General features: G+C 59.9%; 1 protein-coding gene across 1 annotated transcript; it reads left to right on the top strand.

Annotated features, from left to right (window-relative positions):
* Positions 1-12,177: 12,177 nt before the first annotated feature.
* Positions 12,178-14,337, top strand: LOC138822808 (MAPK-interacting and spindle-stabilizing protein-like). The gene is made up of 3 exons (XM_070015732.1): positions 12,178-12,253; positions 12,745-12,850; positions 13,641-14,337. Exons 1-3 carry the CDS (start codon positions 12,178-12,180, stop codon positions 14,335-14,337), a joined length of 879 nt encoding a protein of 292 aa, XP_069871833.1.
* Positions 14,338-19,396: the final 5,059 nt, after the last annotated feature.

The raw sequence follows: 19,396 nt of genomic DNA, 5'->3' as shown, positions 1-19,396 counted from the left end.
GCTTGTGCATGTGTGCACATATGTGCAGGGCTTTGCTTCCTGGAGCCTTGCAGGGGGGGAGCTGAGTCCCCTGCGTGGCCACCACTGAAAATCCGCCCTGCAGCCGTCAATGCGTGGCCTGTGAGCACCGACCTCAGGTCCTTACAGACCGCGGGGCTGGCAGCGCGCGGGGCTCCTGGTGCTCTGGGTCACAGAGCAAGCCTCGGGGCACGATGCAAAAGCAGGCTCTGCCTACTCTCCAGGGGCTGTTTGTCTGTGATTTGGGGCGGGTCCTGATTGTCCTGCGCCTCAGTTTCCACACTGTGGGGGGGGGAGCAGGGCATCAGAAGGGAAAATAAACAGCTTCCTGCAGACCTGAGTCAGAAGTGCCCGGGTCAGACAGCCGGGGACCGGGCGGGCACGGCCGCCGACCCGCAGCTGGACTGTGCGTGGTCAGGCGGAGTGACCTGGGCCACGGGGGGGCGGCTGCCTTCCCGCGCTGGGCTCCGGGTCCAGCGTCCTCTGCCTTCCCGCGCTGGGCTCCGGGTCGAGCGTCCTCTGCCTTCCCGCGCTGGGCTCCGGGTCGAGCGTCCTCTGCCTTCCCGCGCTGGGCTCCGGGTCGAGCGTCCTCTGCCTTCCTGCGCTGGGCTCCAGGTCGAGCGTCCTCTGCCTTCCCGCGCTGGGCTCTGGGTCGAGCGTCCTCTGCCTTCCTGCGCTGGGCTCCAGGTCGAGCGTCCTCTGCCTTCCCGCGCTGGGCTCCGGGTCGAGCGTCCTCTGCCTTCCTGCGCTGGGCTCCGGGTCGAGCGTCCTCTGCCTTCCTGCGCTGGGCTCCGGGTCGAGCGTCCTCTGCTTTCCTGCGCTGGGCTCCAGGTCGAGCGTCCTCTGCCTTCCCGCGCTGGGCTCTGGGTCGAGCGTCCTCTGCCTTCCTGCGCTGGGCTCCAGGTCGAGCGTCCTCTGCCTTCCCGCGCTGGGCTCCGGGTCCAGCGTCCTCTGCCTTCCCGCGCTGGGCTCCGGGTCGAGCGTCCTCTGCCTTCCCGCGCTGGGCTCCGGGTCGAGCGTCCTCTGCCTTCCCGCGCTGGGCTCCGGGTCGAGCGTCCTCTGGGGCTGCCCCGCGCCACAGGCCATTGTCTCCGCAGGCTCTGGCTAGAGCGCTGAGTGTGCACACACCCTTCTCCGCAGTGTTGTCTGGCTTCCTGGGAATGTCCCAGGCTGGCCCCCAGGTGGCTGGAGAGATACCGGGCGTGGGCAGGCCCTTCCTGCCCGGGACATGATTTAAGTGATGGCGCAGTTGCCGGTGCGGCGTCGGCCACGGCCCCACCATCTGGCCCAGCGCTGCCTTTCTCTGAGTTTATCTTCCAGGGCCCAGCCCCGGGCCGGCCGCTCCCGCAGTGCTGACCCGCTGCGGGGATGGTACCCCTGCGAGAGCTTACCCACCAGCCCCAGCCAGCCCCAAGCCCGGGCATCTTCTGGGGCGCAGCCTCTGGTCCCAGGAGAGGCCGTGTCCCCTCCCCCAGCCCGCCCCCTGCCGCGCCATCCCCCCCTCCTTCCTCTGCCCGGCCTGCCCTCACACCTGCACCGTGTATCGGTTCACATCAGCCCCCGCGCCTAACCGAAGCCAAAAATACTCAGCCAGGGCCCATCTGTCGGCCAACTGATGAGCGCAGATGTGCAGTGGCTTTCGGAAGCGACTGGCAGGCACTCCAGGCTGTTAGACGCAACACCTGCCGCCCGGGCTCTGCTCCCCCATTCCTGGCTCCTCCAGGCCCTGGCAGCTTCCGGAAGGGGCCAGGGAGCATCCTGAGGCCAACTCACAAAGAGCCTCGTCCCCCAGCTGGGAGGTGAAAATCAAGGACACCTCCCCCAAGTGCAGGTGGACTTGGAGCCTCCCCTGGGGCGGCGTTGAATGGAGGCGGCAGCTGGCGTGTTGTGGCAGCCACCCCAGGTCCTTTGCGCTCACTGTCCTCTGACTAGAACATTCTCCCCAGGACCCATGCAGCTAGATCTCCAATCTCCTTGAGCGTCGCACTTAGGTGAGTGGCTGGGAGAACACAAACGTGATGGTCTGTATCTTGTTCAGCTTGGGTTTCACGTGGGAGGCGGTCTACTCCATGTAAGGGATGGCTCATCAACCAATGAAGGGAAAGGAAATGGGGCAGGTTCCCTCTCCTTGGTGCCCGGTGAGCCCAGCCAGGAATCCGGGGCAGGGTTTGAAGATGGGGTCCGCTCTTGGAGTGGGCTGGTCGGAGACAGAGGGTGGCGCTGTCCAGGAGACCAGCCAGAAGTCTGGGAGGCTTGCTGCTCCAGGCCCCGGGCTCCGGCCTGCCCCCATCCTCGGCCAGGCGCCCCCAGGGCTTCTCTCTTGTCCCTGTGGTCTGTCTGGGGACACGCGAGGGCCTCTCAGGACTCAGTTGGGGAGGTTGAGGTGGGCTCACGGGGCAAGGGCATTGTGTGCCGAGGAGGGGAGGGTCCCAGAGACTCCCTCACCCCCTCCTCCCCCTGCCTGGCTGGGCTGGGACTGCGGACGCACGCTCTGAGTCACCTTCCCTCTCACCACGTCTCCCTGGACAGGGAGGACCCCTGGGCCAGACACCTGCATCCTGGCATCCAGGAGCCTGGGGCAGCTGCTCTGAGCTGCAGCCTCCCACCCCAGCAGGTCCCCAAGAGGTCATGGGGGGCAGGCATGGATGCCCCCCACACAGGGGCACAGGAAGGGCTCTCGCTCCCCTCCAGCCCTGGGACCCCAGCCGTCCTCAGCCCAGGGAAACCGCGCTGCCCAGCAAGTGGGCAGAAGAAGACGCAGATTTTTTTTTTTTTAAATCAAGGCTTTCTGACCACAGTGGAATCAAGCTAGCTCTCAATAACAAAGCATACCGCAGAAATTTCTCTAATACATGGAAATTGAACAGCACACTCCTTAACAATGCCTGGATAACAGAAGAGATCAGAGAAGAAATAAAGCATTTCCTACAACTCAATGAAAATGAAAACACCTCACAAAGAAACTTGTGGGACACAGCAAAAGCAGTCCTGAGGGGCAAATTTATTGCCCTCAGTGCCCACATCAAGAGAATGGAGACAGACCAAGTAAATAATCTCATGTTGCAATTAAAACAGCTAGAAAAACAGGAAAAAATGGGACCTAAAGCTACTAGAAGAAGCCAGATAACCAAATTAAAAGCAGAGATTAACCAATTAGAAAATCAGAAAACCATAACCAAAATAAACCAAACAAAAAGCTGGTTCTTTGAAAAAATAAACAAAATTGATGGCCCATTGGCTAGATTAATTAAAAAAAGAAGAGAGGAAACCCATATTAATAGGATTAGGGATGCCACGGGAAACATCACAACACGTACCCAAGATATCCAAACAATTCTAACAGACTACTTTCAAAAGCTATACTCTCTAAAGGAAGAAAATCGGGCAGAAATGAATGCATTTTTAGAGAAATACAAGTTGCCCAAACTGAGCAAAGAAGAAGTTAACCAATTAAATAAGCCAATATCCTATAATGAGATACAGGAAGCTATCAAAAGTCTTCCAACAAAAAAAAGCCCAGGACCAGATGGATTCACAGCAGAATTCTATAAGACCTTTAAACAAGAACTAATACCCATACTCCTCAAGCTCTTCAGAGAAACAGAGAAGGAGGGAGCTATCCCAAACTCATTCTACAAAGCCAATATCACACTCATCCCCAAACCAGGCAAAGACCCAACCAAAAAGGAGAATTACAGGCCAATCTCCTTGATGAACACAGATGCAAAGATCCTTAACAAGATTCTAGCTAACAGAATCCAGAAACACATAAAAAAAATAATTCACTATGACCAGGTAGGCTTCATCCCAGAGACACAGGGATGGTTTAACATACGTAAGTCAATAAATGTAATCCAACATATCAACAGAGCCAAGGTCAAGAATCACATGATTATCGCCACAGATGCAGAAAAGGCCTTTGACAAAATTCAACATTCATTCATGCTAAAAGCTCTGGAGAAAATAGGAATAGAAGGAACATTTCTAAAAACAATAAAAGCCATTTATGACAGACCAATAGCCAATATTATACTTAATGGGGAAAAGCTACAACCAATTCTCCTAAAATCAGGAACAAGGCAAGGATGCCCACTGTCTCCACTCCTCTTCAATATAGTCCTAGAACCCTTAGCCAGGGCAATAAGGCAAGAAAAAGACATTAAAGGGATCCACATAGGGAAAGAAGAAGTTAAGCTATCCCTTTTTGCAGACGACATGATACTATACCTCCACGATCCCAAAAACTCCATCCCCAAACTCTTAGAAATCATAAATCACTTCGGCAAAATAGCAGGATACAAAATAAACCCACAAAAATCAGTTGCCTTCCTATACACTGACAGTGTACAAGAAAAGAGGGAAATAAAGGGAGCAACCCCATTCACAATAACCTCCCCAAAAATAAAATATTTAGGAATTAACCTAACCAAAGATGTAAAAGAACTATTTAATGAGAACTATAAAAAGTTAAAGAAAGAAATTGCAGAAGACACTAGGAAATGGAAAGACCTCCCATGCTCTTGGATAGGCCGACTTAATATAGTAAAGATGGTAATACTTCCAAAACTAATATACAAATTCAACGCAATTCCTATTAAAATCCCAATGACGTACATCACTGAAATACAGAAAACAGTCCAAAAATTCATATGGAACAACAAAAGACCTAGAATAGCCAAAACAATTCTAGGGGATAAAGACAATATGGGAGGGCTATCCATGCCGAACTTCAAACTCTACTACAGAGCTATAATAACAAAGACAGCATGGTACTGGCACAAAAACAGACCCGAAGACCAATGGAACAGAACAGAAGATCCAGAAATAAATCCACAGGCCTACAGCCAGCTGATATTCGACAAAGGAGCCAAAGACATACAATGGAAGAAACACAGCCTCTTCAACCACTGGTGCTGGGAAAACTGGGCGGCCACATGCAGAAAACTAAAAGTGGACCCCAGCCTATCACCATGCACCAACATCAACTCAAAATGGATTAAAGACCTTAACATTAAACCTGAATCTCTGAAAATACTGCAGGTCAGAGTAGGAGAGACACTTGAACTAATAGGCACAGGAAGGAACTTCCTGAACAGAGTCCCAGGGTCACAACAAATTGGAGAGAGACTCGACAAATGGGACTACGTTAAAACAAAAAGCTTCTGCACAGATAAAGCTATCGCAACCAAGCTAGAAAGACAACCAACTAATTGGGAAAAAATATTTACCAGCAATATATCAGACAAGGGGTTAACATCCAGTATATACAGGGAACTCAAGAAACTAATCCCTCCCAAACCTAACAAACCAATTACTAAATGGGCAAGGGAACTAAAGAGGGACTTCTCAAATGAAGAAATAAAAATGGCAAAGAAACACATGAGGGAATGTTCATCATCCCTGGTGGTGAAGGAAATGCAAATAAAGACAACCCTGAGATACCACCTTACCCCAGTCAGAATGTCCCACATCCACAAATCAGCCAACGACAAATGCTGGAGGGGATGTGGAGAACGAGGAACGCTATTACACTGCTGGTGGGAATGTACACTCATACAACCACTTTGGAAAGCAGTCTGGAGGGTCCTTAGAAAGCTAAAGATTGACCTCCCTTACGACCCAGTCATACCACTTCTAGGCATCTACCCTGAACAACAGGAACCAATATACAAGGACACGTGCACCTCCATGTTTATTGCAGCACTGTTCGCAATAGCTAGGATATGGAAACAACCTAGATGCCCCACCACAGATGAATGGATCCAAAAATTGTGGTATCTATACACAATGGAATATTATGTAGCCATTAGAAATGACAAAATAATGGCATTTGCAGGGAAATGGATGGAGCTAGAAGGAATCATGTTGAGCGAGGTAAGCCAAGAACGAAGAGACAAACAGTACATGGTCTCCCTGATAAGTGGATGATAAATCCAAAATGTTAGGTGATATGACAAAACTAACAGGACTTAAGAAACAAAGAACTCCCACTCATCTGGTTGAACCACTACCAAATATCCCCATGCTGCTGATCACATATATGGTATATAACATGTGAGCACCGTTATATATTACAGACTGTGATAGACAATTTGCTCCAGGAAAGTTAGAATGAACTTGTGACTTTAAACGAGCCTCATTATTCCACAATACTGTGAATTACCGGAAATTAAGTAATCACTTAATCACAATCAAAAAAAAAAAAAAAAAGAACCTTGGGGAAGGGAGGGAGGGAGGGGATGGTAGGGGGAAAACAATGGAGGGGGTAACAATGTTCAAGAGGAAGTGTACTCATTACCTCACTCATGTAACTGTAGCCCTCTGTATAGTATCTTTACAATAAAAAAATTAAAAAAAATAAATAAAAGCAAGCTAAAAAATAAAAAAAAATAAAAAAAAATCAAGGCTTTCTGAGCCAGGGCTCCGCACTATGGTCAGAAATCATCTCCCTCCCAGCCACACGCCAGGCTCCTGGGCTCCATAAATAAAGCGTGGCTGCGATCTGCCGGACATCCACGCGCAGCCCACGCGCAGCCCAGAACTGGCTTGCCCCGGTGCGCTTCTTCCTTTCATTTCCCGCGTCTTTGACCCGGACGTTCGGGGGCGGGGGGGCCTGGAGTCTCCGCCCGCTCCCCGGCCTTCCCGTGATGGCCACTCTGTACTTTCTGCACAGTCCCCCACCCCTGCATGCGACCTGCCGGGAGCGCACGTTCCCTGTGTGTCCAGATCTGTGTCTCGCGGGCCCCCTTCCCCGCTCTGACCTGCTCTGTCTAATGGCCATGGTGGTCACACGGAGCCCCCTTGCTGGCCATCATGGCTCAGCTGCTCAGGAAGCTGAGATCCAGAGGACTGAGGTTCAAAGCCAGCCCAGGCAGAGAAGTCCTTGAGACTCTAAAACAAACAGCAAAATGCCTGGCTAGAGGCGTGGCTCAAGTGGTATGGTGCCATCTGAGCAAACAAGCTGACTGAATACAACACTACACAAACTCTAGAACCAGCACAAAACACAAGCCCCCGTCTGCCCTATTGATCAGTTCTGCTTGGGTGGTTTGGACTCTTTGCTGGCATAAGCAGTGGCAGCTCTTATAAGCAGCGTGGGCTCTGCCCAGGATCCTGGCAGAGCACCTGCTCCTCGGGGCAGACTGGGACGGAGCACCCTGTGGGGATGGGGCCCCGGGAGGCGGGGCGGTCCCGGGAAGGAGGGCGCACAGAGTGGGAGCTCTGAGCCTTCCATCCCAGAGAGGAGCCAGGGAGGCCACTAGATCTCAGCATGGCCCATCCCCCCTTCCCCCAGACCCCGCTTCCCCCAAGACCCCGCTTCCCCCAGACCCCGCTTCCCCCAGACCCCGCTTCCCCCAGACCCCGCTTCCCCCAGACCCCGCTTCCCCCAGACCCCGCTTCCCCCAAGACCCCGCTTCCCCCAGACCCCGCTTCCCCCAGACCCCCCTTCCCCCATCCCCGCTTCCCCCAGACCCCGCTTCCCCCAGACCCCGCTTCCCCCAGACCCCAGCTTCCCCCAGACCCCAGCTTCCCCCAGACCCCGCTTCCCCCAGACCCCGCTTCCCCCAGACCCCGCTTCCCCCAGACCCCAGCTTCCCCCAGACCCCGCTTCCCCCAGACCCCGCTTCCCCCAGACCCCGCTTCCCCCAGATCCCCACTTCTCCCAGACCCCGCTTCCCGCAGACTCCAGCTTCCCCCAGACCCCGCTTCCCCCAGACCCTGCTTCCCCCAGACCCCGCTTCCCCCAGATCCCCCCTTCCCCCAGACCCCGCTTCCCCCAAGACCCCGCTTCCCCCAGACCCCGCTTCCCCCAGACCCCGCTTCCCCCAGACCCCAGCTTCCCCCAGACCCCAGCTTCCCCCAGACCCCAGCTTCCCCCAGATCCCCACTTCCCCCAGCCCCCATAAGGCCCACCCCAGCTTCTCTATACAAATGTGCACATAGGATGGCTTGCCGTCAGGCAGTGATTCCATGTGCCTCAGTACCTCCAGGAAGAGGAGTGGGTGTCCTGTCCTCAGGCAAGAGCCTGAAGGCAGGGGCGTGTGTCTGGGATGGGGCTGGCCACGGTTACCCTGGGGCCCTGGGCCTGTCCTTGTGGGCTTGGCCTCTGCACTGCAGGGCCCGGAGCGCCCTGGCCTGCGCTTCCCCATGTGTTGATTGTCCATCCAACAGACATTCTGAGCATGGGGCCTGGGCAGGGACGCCACGCTGCCATCTGCACGGCCGTGGGAGCGTCGTGGGCTGTTGGGACAGACAACCCCATGCTGGGAGGAGACCATGGGTGTGCGGCCCAGGCCTGGGCGGGGCCCCCTCCAGAGGCTCCTCCCGCCTCCTCCAGCTCCCGGGGCCGGGCCTCGGTGGCCCGTGGCTTGTGGTTGCGACGCTGGGGTCTGGAGATGGCTTGGCTGTCACCTGGTGGTGCGTGTGCATTTCTCTCCCTGCTCTTCTACGGATGTGGGCCGCGGACCAGCCTGACCTACTGACCTATCCCTCGAGACCCTTCACCTCGAGTCACCTGCAAAGAGACTTAAACAGTAAATGGGGTCGCCTTGATCTGCTCCAGTTGGAATGTGGTCATATCTTTCGGGGGCCACCTGATGACCCAAGCCGGGACCTGCTGGGGCCTGGGGGTGGCTAAGCAGCCTGCCGGGGGCGGGGGGCATGGCCAGGTCCTCAGGGCCAGGGTCAGGTGAGAGAAAGCCTGGGCCTGGACACCTGCTCGGCTCCTTCAGACGCAAGGGGGAGACACGCCCACCCAGGAGGCCCTGCACCTGCCGCCCCTCCTTCCTCTCTGTCACAAGTTGCCACCAGGAGCGAGCTCCAGGCTGATAACCTCCCGGAAAGCCGGGTGCCAGTGGCCACACAGATCACCTCCTGGAACCTCGGCTTCCTGGCCTGTGCAGGGGCGATAACTGAAATCAGAAACCCTCAGAGGAGCCGGGGTAGAGGCTGGAGCCGCCCCTCGGGAAGCCGGGCCCTGCTGCAGCCAGGCTGAGCCGTGCGTGGGCTGCTGTGGGGGTGGGGGTGGGACCGAGGGGCGGGGGAGGCCTGAGCGGCGTGGGTCCTGCAGAGGGAGGCTGGCTGGGAGCGCAGCGCTGGACGAGCGGAGGTTCGGCCATTGCCAGCGGAGGATCTGGTGAAGAGGCTGAGGGACCAGTGGCTGAAGAAGGTGGGGGCCCACCCTTCACCCCTTTTCTCCAGCCCAGCCGAGAGAAGGGTCTGGCAGAAAGAAGGAAGCCATCCACTCTGCCTTGTTACAAAGAAAATATCCCTGAAAGACATGAAATGAAGTAAATAAAAGAGATAAAAATGGAAATATCAAGGCAGCAACTTCTCTTCTGATTACAAAGCAGGCGGTGGGGGCGGGGCGGGGCAGGCGCCGCCGGGAAGCCGCAGCTGCGGCCGCCGCGGGCTGATAAGGCCTCCGGCAGCCTGCTTGGGTGAGATAAAGCCAGGCAGGCCGCCCTCAATCCCGGCCGCCATCAATATTCATACGGCCTGACCAACTGGCATCGCAGATAGAATAAATATAGATTGCCGCTGCTATTACCAAGACCTTATTAATCCGTTCACAGGCATTTAAATGCCGTGGAAAATATGGGGTTTATGAGCGCAGCCATCAATAGCTTGACACTTCATCAAATTCTTCCCTTCAGCCCCTCCCCTCTGCCATTGTCTTCAGGTCTTGAGTTTCACTTGGAAGTGAAGTTTTGGATAGGGGTGGAGATGCTCTGAAGACCATAGAGGGGGTGGGGGTCATGCGGCTTGGGGGGGCGGGCTGAGTGCCAGCCACGGGGCCCTGAGACGGGGTGCTGGTGGGAGTGGCCCCACGCGGCATTTCTGGGCTGTGGCCTCAGGGGCAGGCTTTCCCCTTCCCAAGTCCTGGTCGGCCCGGCCGTGTTCCCTCCAGTCCTGAGTGGCTGGCTGACCGCAGAGGGACTGGCCTGGCGTCCTAGCACACACCGCGCATGTCCAGAGCCGCTGAGCCCGCCGCACCTGCTCAGCCCCGCGTCTCCCGGGCTGTGGTGGAGCCCAGGCCTCCCTCCTCGATCTTGGGCCTGTGTGGGCTTCGGGCCCAGGCTCGCTCCACACGGGGCCTTGCAGGGGTGTCCACGTGGCCCAGCCTTAGCGCCTCCCCGTCTCAGCTCCAACAGGTCAGGAAGGCTTTCTCTGTGTCCTCACCCCGTCCTGCCTGAGCCAGGATGCCCACAGAAGGAGCTGACGTTTATATCCAGCTAACCTGCCACCGCAGCCCAGAACCGGCGGGCGACCAAGGAAGAGGCTGGTCCGAGGCGGAGGGGACATGGGGCGCCTGGAGGAGGAGACGTGCACTGTGCACACCACCACGGCTCAGCACCTTCTCCTGCATGGAGCACAGTGGTCCCAAGGGAGGCGTGCTGGCTCGGGCTGCCACCACCCAGGCCCCCTCAGCCCCGCCAGGAAGATGCAGAGAACGGCATTCTTCCTGCCAGTCCGGAGTGCGGGCTGCTGTCTGGCTGCGGGGCCCGCAGGCCACCGGGGAGCCGCAGACAGCACACGCTCCCGCCTGGCGCCGCGCCAGCCAGTGCCAGCACGGCCCAGACGCAGCATTCCTCCGCACCACGCACCCCTGCCAGAGAAACGGTCCCCACGCAGGGGTGAGACGTCTGGGGACCCTGGGGGCTGTGGATCTGTCCATGGTGCTAACCCGCCCGCAGGAGGGGAGGCCCGGCCAGCCCAGCCGCTCCCGCGGGCCCTGCCCTCCCCCTGCGTGCTCCGGGTCTGCCAAGTTCTGCTGGCCAGAGCTGTCAGGACAGGCTCCTGCAACGTCACAGCCACACGTCCCTGACTACAGCTGTCCCCACACCAGGCGTGTGTCTGCTGGGCATGGGTGCCTGTGCCGTGCGGCTCCAGGAAGCTGAGGGTCTGCGGGGTCTGTGTGGGGCTGGGCAGCAGGGCAGGTGGGATGCGGGGTTGTAGGGAAGGGGAGAGGCGGGGCTGGCTGGTGGCCCTGGAGAGCCAGTGGATGGGAAGGAGAGGCAGCCGCAGCAGGAGGCTCTGCTGCAGGTTCAGCCTGGGGCTGTGAGGGAGCCGGGCCACCCAGGGCACGGCCCTCACCCCTGCGTGTCCTCACCCGCGTGTGTCCGGGCGGGACGGGGCGGCTCAGCCTCACACCCAGACCCCACAGGGCCTGGTGTGGTCGCGGCCTGCAGTGTCGCCAAGCCTCCTGCTGAAAGAGAAGAGATCCCTGACCGAGAAACCCACGGGGAGAGCTTTAGAAACGCAATTAAATGGAAAAATAATTAAATCCAATTAAAAATGAGCCGTGGGGGGAGTTCTGGAGCCTCCAGCCACACGTCTAAGTGAACGCTCGCGGCGGGCCCTGCTGGCAGCCTTCTGCAGTACCAGGGCCTCGCGGCGGGCCCTGCTGGCAGCCTTCTGCAGTACCAGGGCCTCGCGGCGGGCCCTGCTGGCAGCCTTCTGCAGTACCAGGGCCGCGCTTCCTGGGGGGGGGGCAGGCCGGGCTGGGTCCTCCCAGACCTGCCCTGAGGTAGAGGAGACGCCGCTCCGTCCTCCCCTCTACTCTCTTCTGAGTGCTAGGAGGCTCGCACCCGCCCTTGGAAATGCAGCTGCCCTGTGTCCTGCTTTCCCGCGGCACACCTCTCGCGGGCGGCCTGGAGCCCGGCCCCGTCCACAGCTCTGAGCACACCAGGGGCTGGGTGCAAGGCGGCGGAGCGCAGGAGCCGGGGCCGCAGCCGGCTCCTGGCTGGAAGTCTCATTTATGGAAGGCTGTGTGGTTCTGAAAGCCTCTTTGGAACTGGTCTGGCCCAACACCTTTCCTTCAGGATGACCAGCCAGAGGACAGCCCGTGCGGGGCTCCTCAGGTACCCTCACTACATGCCGGTGCCGGGGCAGAGGGGCCGCCCTGTGTGTGTCCTCCACCGCGTCCGGGCCAGCTCCACTTTGCTGTTTGAATGCTGGGGCATTTTGTCACACTCCACCCATACCTCCAGCCTCTACCCAGGAGTGGTGGGTTGATCCACGGCCACGGGAGGGACAGGCGGGCGGCCGGGGGGCCGAGTCCTGCTGCACAGGTGGCAGGCATCGCGAGGTCCTGTCCTCCTACTGTCTACTGTCCGGGAGAGCGGGAACCGCCGTCTTGCAGGCTGGGGCGAGGCCATGCGCCTGCTCGCCTGCCTGCTGCCAGCACGTCTGCTCACCCACGCCATGTGGAAGTTCAAGTGTGAGGAGGAGGGTGGGGAGGTCTGAGCTAAGTCTGGCCAAGTACCACCTTCTCGGGTCCCTGCCAGAGTGCGACGAGGCGACATGGCTTCCATTCGCTTGCTTGCTTTATTTTGCAGCAGGGACGGAACCTGAAGCCTCGGGCTCTACTACTTGAGCCACAACTCCACTTCCAGCTTTGTGTTGGTTGATTGGCAGCAGGAGTGTGGAGGATTTATTTGCCCAGGCTGGCTTCCCACAGCCATGAGCAGATCTGAGCCTCCTGAGTTCCTGGAGCCACAGTTGTGAGTCCCCAGCGCCCAGCTCCAGCGACCTTGCCTGTGCCGGCCTGGAGCTCGCGGTGTTCCTGTGCCACCTGCCTTGCCTGCTCGCCTCCACCTCCCCTAGCAATGCCTGTCCCCCGCCCCGCCCGCCCCGGTCGGTCCCCACCGCACAGCCAGGGGCGCGGGCGAGCCTGCGGGCTCTGGGGAGGCCTTGGGGATACCGGTCCCTCCCCACACACAGGCCCTCAGGAGCCCACAGGCTTCCCCTCACTCCTGTGTCTGCTGCGGTACTCACTGCTCAGCCCTCTTGTCTGTCGCCAAGAGCTGCGCGGGTTTGAGGCCTACACGTGGGTGCCAAGCTTCTAAGACATTAGTAAGAGAAAAGATCAGAGACAAGGAGCTTTAATATTTTATTGCTCATAGCACAGCGTTCGCTTGACTTTCCCGACCGCCTTGGTTTTCCTGGTCCTCGGCCCCGCAGGCACGGCTGGCTGGGTGCCGTGCCGGCTGCGCTCTCCCATCACTGGAGGGGTGAGCCTACAGAACCTGAGACGTTGATACCGGGTCCTTCCCGCAGGACGGGGCTCCGGGGCTGGGCCGATGCAGCCGGTGCCTTTGATGGCCCCAGGGCCTCCGTCCCCGCCGGGAGCCGGCTCAGCTCTTCACTGCAGCCCACGGCGTCTGAGTCCTGACCCCGGCTGCAGCACCCAGAGCGGTTCTGTGTGCTCTCCCGGCTGTGAGCGTGACCTGAGGCCGGAACCCGTGCGTCTCACAGGTGTGGATGTCAGCGATGGAGCTTCTGAAACCAGAGCATGTGAGAAGCCAGTGTCATTTTTGTTCTTCCGCTTCCTCCTTGGTTGTTACAGATTTGAACTCACTTCCTGGTGCTTTTATAATAAGTGGAATGGAACGAGAGTAGAAGAGGGTCCCCCCCCATAAACTCTGATGGGGGCAGAGTCAGGAGCAGGCGGACAGAGGGGGGAGGGGCTATCATGGCTGCCGGCCTTCCTCCCACGAGCCAGCAGTGCTCCAGAGCGGCAGGAAGCAGTTTGTGCCCCTGGCCCCTGGCCCCTGACCCCTGGCCCCCTGACCCCCTGGCCCCCTGGCCCCCTGGCCCCCTGGCCCCCTGGCCCCCAGGCCCCCTGGCCCCCTGGCCCCCAGGCCCCCTGGCCCCCAGGCCCCCTGGCCCCCTGGCCCCCTGGCCCCTGGCCCTCTGGCCCCCTGGCCCCCTGGCCCCCTGGCCCCCTGGCCCCCTGGCCCCCAGGCCCCCTGGCCCCCTGGCCCCCTGGCCCTCTGGCCCCCTGGCCCCCTGGCCCCCTGGCCCCCAGGCCCCCTGGCCCCCTGGCCCCCAGGCCCCCTGGCCCCCTGGCCCCCAGGCCCCCTGGCCCCCTGGCCCCCAGGCCCCCTGGCCCCCTGGCCCCTGGCCCTCTGGCCCCCTGGCCCCCTGGCCCCCAGGCCCCCTGGCCCCCTGACCCCCTGGCCCCCGGGCCCCCTGACCCCCTGGCCCCCTGGCCCCCAGGCCCCCTGGCCCCCTGGCCCCCTGGCCCCTGGCCCCCTGGCCCCCTGGCCCCCTGACCCCTGGCCCCCTGGCCCCCTGACCCCTGGCCCCCTGGCTCCCTGGCCCCCTGGCCCCCTGGCTCCCTGGCCCCCTGGCTCCCTGGCCCCCTGGCCCCCTGACCCCCTGACCCCGGGCCCCCTGACCCCTGGCCCCCTGGCCCCCGGGCCCCCTGGCCCCCGGGCCCCCTGGCCCCTGGCCCCTGGGCCCCCTGGCCCCCGGGCCCCCTGGCCCCCTGGCCCCCTGGCCCCCTGGCCCCCGGGCCCCCTGGCCCCCTGACCCCCTGACCCCCTGGCCCCCTGACCCCCTGGCCCCCGGGCCCCCTGACCCCCTGGCCCCTGGCCCCCTGAGCCCCCTGGCCCCCTGGCCCCCTGGCCCCTGAGCCCCCTGGCTAGCCACTCCACCCCTCACCTGCCCTTGTTCCTGGCAGTGCTTTGGATGGTGCATGAGTGCTGATACTCAGCCGTGCCCCAGCCTGTGTTTTGCTTTAGTTATTTTTGGACGCGCCTGGGGTGGACCTCATCTGCAGGTCTCCTGCCTGCCTCTGGCAGCTGGGGGGTGTGAGCATGCACCCAAGCCCTGCCTATGACAGGCTGATCGGAGGGAGCTGTGTCCCGGGTGTGGGTGGTCCACGCCGCCCAGGACCCTGCCCCGCCCGGGCACCGCACGGCTGCACGGCTTCCGGCTCACAGCTAGACTCCCGTTGACGGTTCTCGGCTCCTTCTACCTTCGGTGCCTCATGCTTCCCCCAAGACTTGGGCATGTGCTCGCTCACAGACGCCTCAGATGGAGGGCCTCCCCTGTGGCACACCAGCAGAGCCTCGTGTGGCCTAGTGTACACACGCCTAACCAGATTTCTGGAAAGGTCTTTGGTCCTACAGAAGTCACACATGCACGCATGCATGGACACACACGAACATGCACATAGGCACACACATGCACACGTGCACGTGCACTCACACACATTTATGTGCCCCCAAAGCACCCTGCACGCCGTCTCCGAGGCTGGGCGCTGCGCCCCTCCCCCAGGGCTAGGCAGTCCATCCCAGAGGCCACAGGTGGCCTTCGCCCCTCTCTGGCCTCCCATTTTACTTTGGGCCCCTCCCAGAGCTGAGATCTCAAAATGGACGCAGGAGGGCAGGCGGCAGCTGGACCGACACTCGGCTCCAAGGTCCCCAACTCCAGCCCCACCCACGGGGGCCGGGGGTTCTGAGGGGCTGTCCTCCTCTCCCCTCCCGCCTCCCTCTCCTCCCCACCCCCACGGCTGCCTCCACCACCCTTCTCATTGCCTGTGTTCGGCAACAGCTGGCTGAGTTTAATTAAGCCCCACAGTGCTGGTTCCACCTGGCGAGGAATTAACAACAATAACAAAATAGCAAACATTGGAGCGGGGTGTGAAGCGGGGGCAGAGGGGCGGGGGCCTCCCGTTTCTCCCAGAGGTGGGAACCGGGAGCCCCCCCGTCCTGCGCCTCCTCACGGGACGGCACACTGGGCCCCGAGAAGGGTGCGCCGTCCCCAGCAGCCACGGAGCCCTGGCTCGGCCGTCCGCCGAGCGGCACGTGGGGGCCTTGGCCGCCCCGCTCACAGCCTGGGGGGGGGCTGGTCTCCAGGGTCTGGGCCGGTGGTGTGTAAGCTCGTCCAAGGCCCGCACACACTTTGATGGTGACACGGGAGGCCTGGTCTGCTGCAGACCCCGGGCAGAGTCACAAAGGGGCAGCAAAGCGGACACAGGGGGCGGCCCTGGCAGAGGGGCTGGAGCTGGTGCGGGAGCGGCTGGGCAGGCAGGAGCCCCGCGGTGCCTGCAGCGTCCTGGGCTCCCAAAGTCCGCGCTGGGGCCTGGGCGCTGGCTGGGCTCCCGCAGTCCACACCGGGGCCTGGGCTCCCGCAGTCCACGCCGGGGCCTGGGCTCCCGCAGTCCACGCCGGGGCCTGGGCTCTGGCTGGGCTCCCGCAGTCCGCGCCGGGGCCTGGGCGCTGGCTGGGCTCCCTCAGTCAACACGGAGAAGCCTGGTCCGCAGCCACACCCAGGAGCGGGTTTGTTTCACTGCGGGCAGAGGAAGAGCGGCTTCTGAGCGGTGCGGAGGTGAGGACAGGCTCCCTGAGGTGAGGAGAGAGGAGGCCGTGGCGTGGACGCTCCGGCGGCCATGCTCCAGGTGTGAGGGTGAAGGGAGGGGGCGTTGGAGTGTTATTTATAATGCGTGCCCATCTGCTTCCAGAAGGGGGCTGGGCGCCGGGGAAATAACAGCACTGTGGAAACAGGAAGAGCCGGCCGACTGCCTGCTCCCGCCCGCCCGGCTCGCCCCCACGCGGCTCTGCTCTGAGCAGCCCGCCCCTCAGCAGCGCAGCCCCTCAGCAGCCCCTCAGCAGCCCCTCAGCAGCCCCTCAGCAGCCCCTCAGCAGCGCAGCCCCTCAGCAGCGGCAGGAAAGACCTGCTCGCTCGCGCCAGCCCTGCATTCCATGGCCAGGCTTGAAAACAAGGTGGGAACTGTGTCCGTCACAGAAGGCCTGGGACGGACTCCCGCTCCCTGACCTCAACCTGTCCAGTTTTGGTAGAAGAGGAAAGAGCCCGCGGCTGCCCTGGGCGCCAGGAGCCCCAGGTTGCTGGGCACCGCGTAAGCGGAGGTGCGACAGCAGCCGCTCTGTGGCGTTGGGTTCCCGGGGACAGGGTGCGGTCACGCTGCCTCGGCCCCCCTCCGACTCCTCCCGGCTCACGGATCCAGCCAGGCAGCTCCGGTCCAGGCTTGCTGAGCCTCCACGCCTGCTTTTGGCTTGGAGGATCAATTATTCTGTTACCACATACGTCCATGGGTATAGGTCTGGTCTTGAGCTTATTGTTGGTAAGAGTGGGGTCCTTTGCCGGGAGTGCTCGTGTTGGGAGTGAGTTAGCGAGACCCCCCGTCCGGTGGAGAGAGCCGCTGCTGACTGGGCACGCTGCAGTGGCTCCTAGCTTCTGCTGCTCTGGGTGCTTTGTCCTTGCTTCAAAGGCCGGCGGGAGGTGTGTGGACCGAGCTCCTGCAGCAGGGGTGTGGAGGCGGTGACACACACACACACACACACACACACACACATGCTCCACACACACATACACGCACACACACGCACACACACACACGCTCCACACACACACACAGACACACACACACTCCACACACACATACACACACACTCCACACACACACACACACGCTCCACACACACACACACATACACATATGCTCCACACACACACAGACACACACACACACGCACACACACACACTCCACACACACACTCCACACACACACAGACACACACACACTACACACACACTACACACACACACATGCTCCACACACGCACACACACACGCTCCACACACACAGACACACACACACTACACACACACACACGCTCCACACACACATATACACACACACGCACACACACACAGACACACACACACGCTCCACACACACACACACACACGCACACATGCTCCACACACACACACACTCCACACACAGACACACACACACTATACACACACACATACAAACACACACACTCCACACACACGCACACACACGCTCCACAGACACACACACACTACACACACACATACACTACACACACACAGACACACACACACACTCCACACACACACACACGCTCCACACACACATACACACACACGCACACACACAGACACACACACACACGCTCCACACACACACGCACACATGCTCCACACACACACACACACACTCCACACACAGACACACACACACTATACACACACACACATACAAACACACACACTCCACACACACACACATGCTCCACACACACACACACGCACACACACGCTCCACAGACACACACACACACATACACTACACACACACACAGACACACACACACACTCCACACACACACACACGCTCCACACACACAGACACACACACACTCCACACACACACACACACAGACACACACACACAGACACACACACACTCCACACACACACAGACACACACACACTCCACACACACATACACACGCTCCACACACACACAGACACACACACACTACACACACACATACACTACACACACACACACAGACACACACACACTCTACACACACACACACACACACACACACACACACACACACACACGCTCCACACCGTCTTTTCTAGCTCGTATCTAAAGCTATCCTCTTCACTCTAACCACAGCTTTGGCTGTAGCTCACAAAGCTTGCTTGACATGCCTTGTTCTCATGATCATTCACAGTATTCCCAACATTCTCTTCGAAGGTGTTATTTTACCCCGGGATCACTTGGAAGTCTATTGTTTGATTTTCGTATGTTTAAAGGGATTTTACAGGTGTCTTGAGTGTCAGAGAGTGTGTGGTGCATGGCGCCAGTCCTCTCTGAGTCTGGAGTCTTGTTTTGTGGTGACTGGCGTGTGCGTGCTTGGCAATGGTGTGAGGTCGTGCACACCTGCTGCTCTGTCACCGATTCCATCACTTGCTGGGAGGAGGAGGGGGTCACGTTCAGTGGAGCTGGTGGATCATGGATTTGACCATCAACCTTTAGATCTGCCTGTCTCTGTTGAAACTCTTACTAGAAACTCTTAAATTCATGGTTATGACTCTTGATGACTTGACCTGCTTAACCTTGATAATACTTATTGTCTGAACTCTACTTTGTGTGTCATACCTCCCTGCCTCCTTTCCTCCCTCTCTCCCTCCCTCCTTCCTTCCCTCCCTCCCTCCCTCCCTCCCTCCCTCTCTCCCTCCCTCCCTTTCTTCCTTCCTTCCTTCCTTCCTTCCTTCCTTCCTCTCTCCCTCCCTCCTTCCCTCCCTCCCTCCTTCCCTCCCTCCCCCTCTCCCTGTCTTCTTCCCTCCCTCCTTCCTTCCCTCCCTCCCTCCCTCCCTCCCCCCTCTCTCCCTGTCTTCCTCCCTCCCTGCCCCCTCTCCCTCCCTCCCTCCCTTCCTTCCTTCCTTCCTTCCTTCCTCTCTCCCTCCCTCCTTCCCTCCCTCCCTCCTTCTCTCCCTCCCCCTCTCCCTGTCTTCTTCCCTCCCTCCCTCCTTCCCTCCTTCCCTCCCTCCCTCCCTCCCTCCCTCCCTCCCTCCCTCCCCCCTCTCTCCCTGTCTTCCTCCCTCCCTGCCCCCTCTCCCTCCCTCCCTCCCTGCCTGCCTGCCTGCCCTGGACTGGGCTGAACCCAGGGCCCTGCATACGGTGGGTCTGTCCATTTCTCCAGTGAGTCCAAAGGGCCTGGGCATATCCATGACTCTGACAGGTGCTCTCATACATGTACGTACCCTTGCACACACAAGTGCTCACGCGTGACA

This window comes from Dipodomys merriami, unplaced genomic scaffold, assembly GCF_024711535.1.
Source record: "Dipodomys merriami isolate MVZ:Mamm:240054 unplaced genomic scaffold, mDipMer1.0.p SCAF_116, whole genome shotgun sequence".
Classification (NCBI taxonomy): Eukaryota; Metazoa; Chordata; class Mammalia; order Rodentia; family Heteromyidae; genus Dipodomys; species Dipodomys merriami.
This window is presented reverse-complemented; position numbering and strand designations above follow the sequence as displayed.

Bases quoted from the DNA above. Each gene is read 5' to 3' on its own strand.
- LOC138822808 (XM_070015732.1), top strand. From the start codon at position 12,178: ATGCGCCTGCTCGCCTGCCTGCTGCCAGCACGTCTGCTCACCCACGCC. The intron at 12,254-12,744 runs GTGGGGAGGTCT...CCCCACACACAG, and splicing joins GTTCAAGTGTGAGGAGGAGG to GCCCTCAGGAGCCCACAGGC. The intron at 12,851-13,640 runs GTGGGTGCCAAG...CCTGGCCCCCAG, and splicing joins CGCGGGTTTGAGGCCTACAC to GCCCCCTGGCCCCCTGGCCC.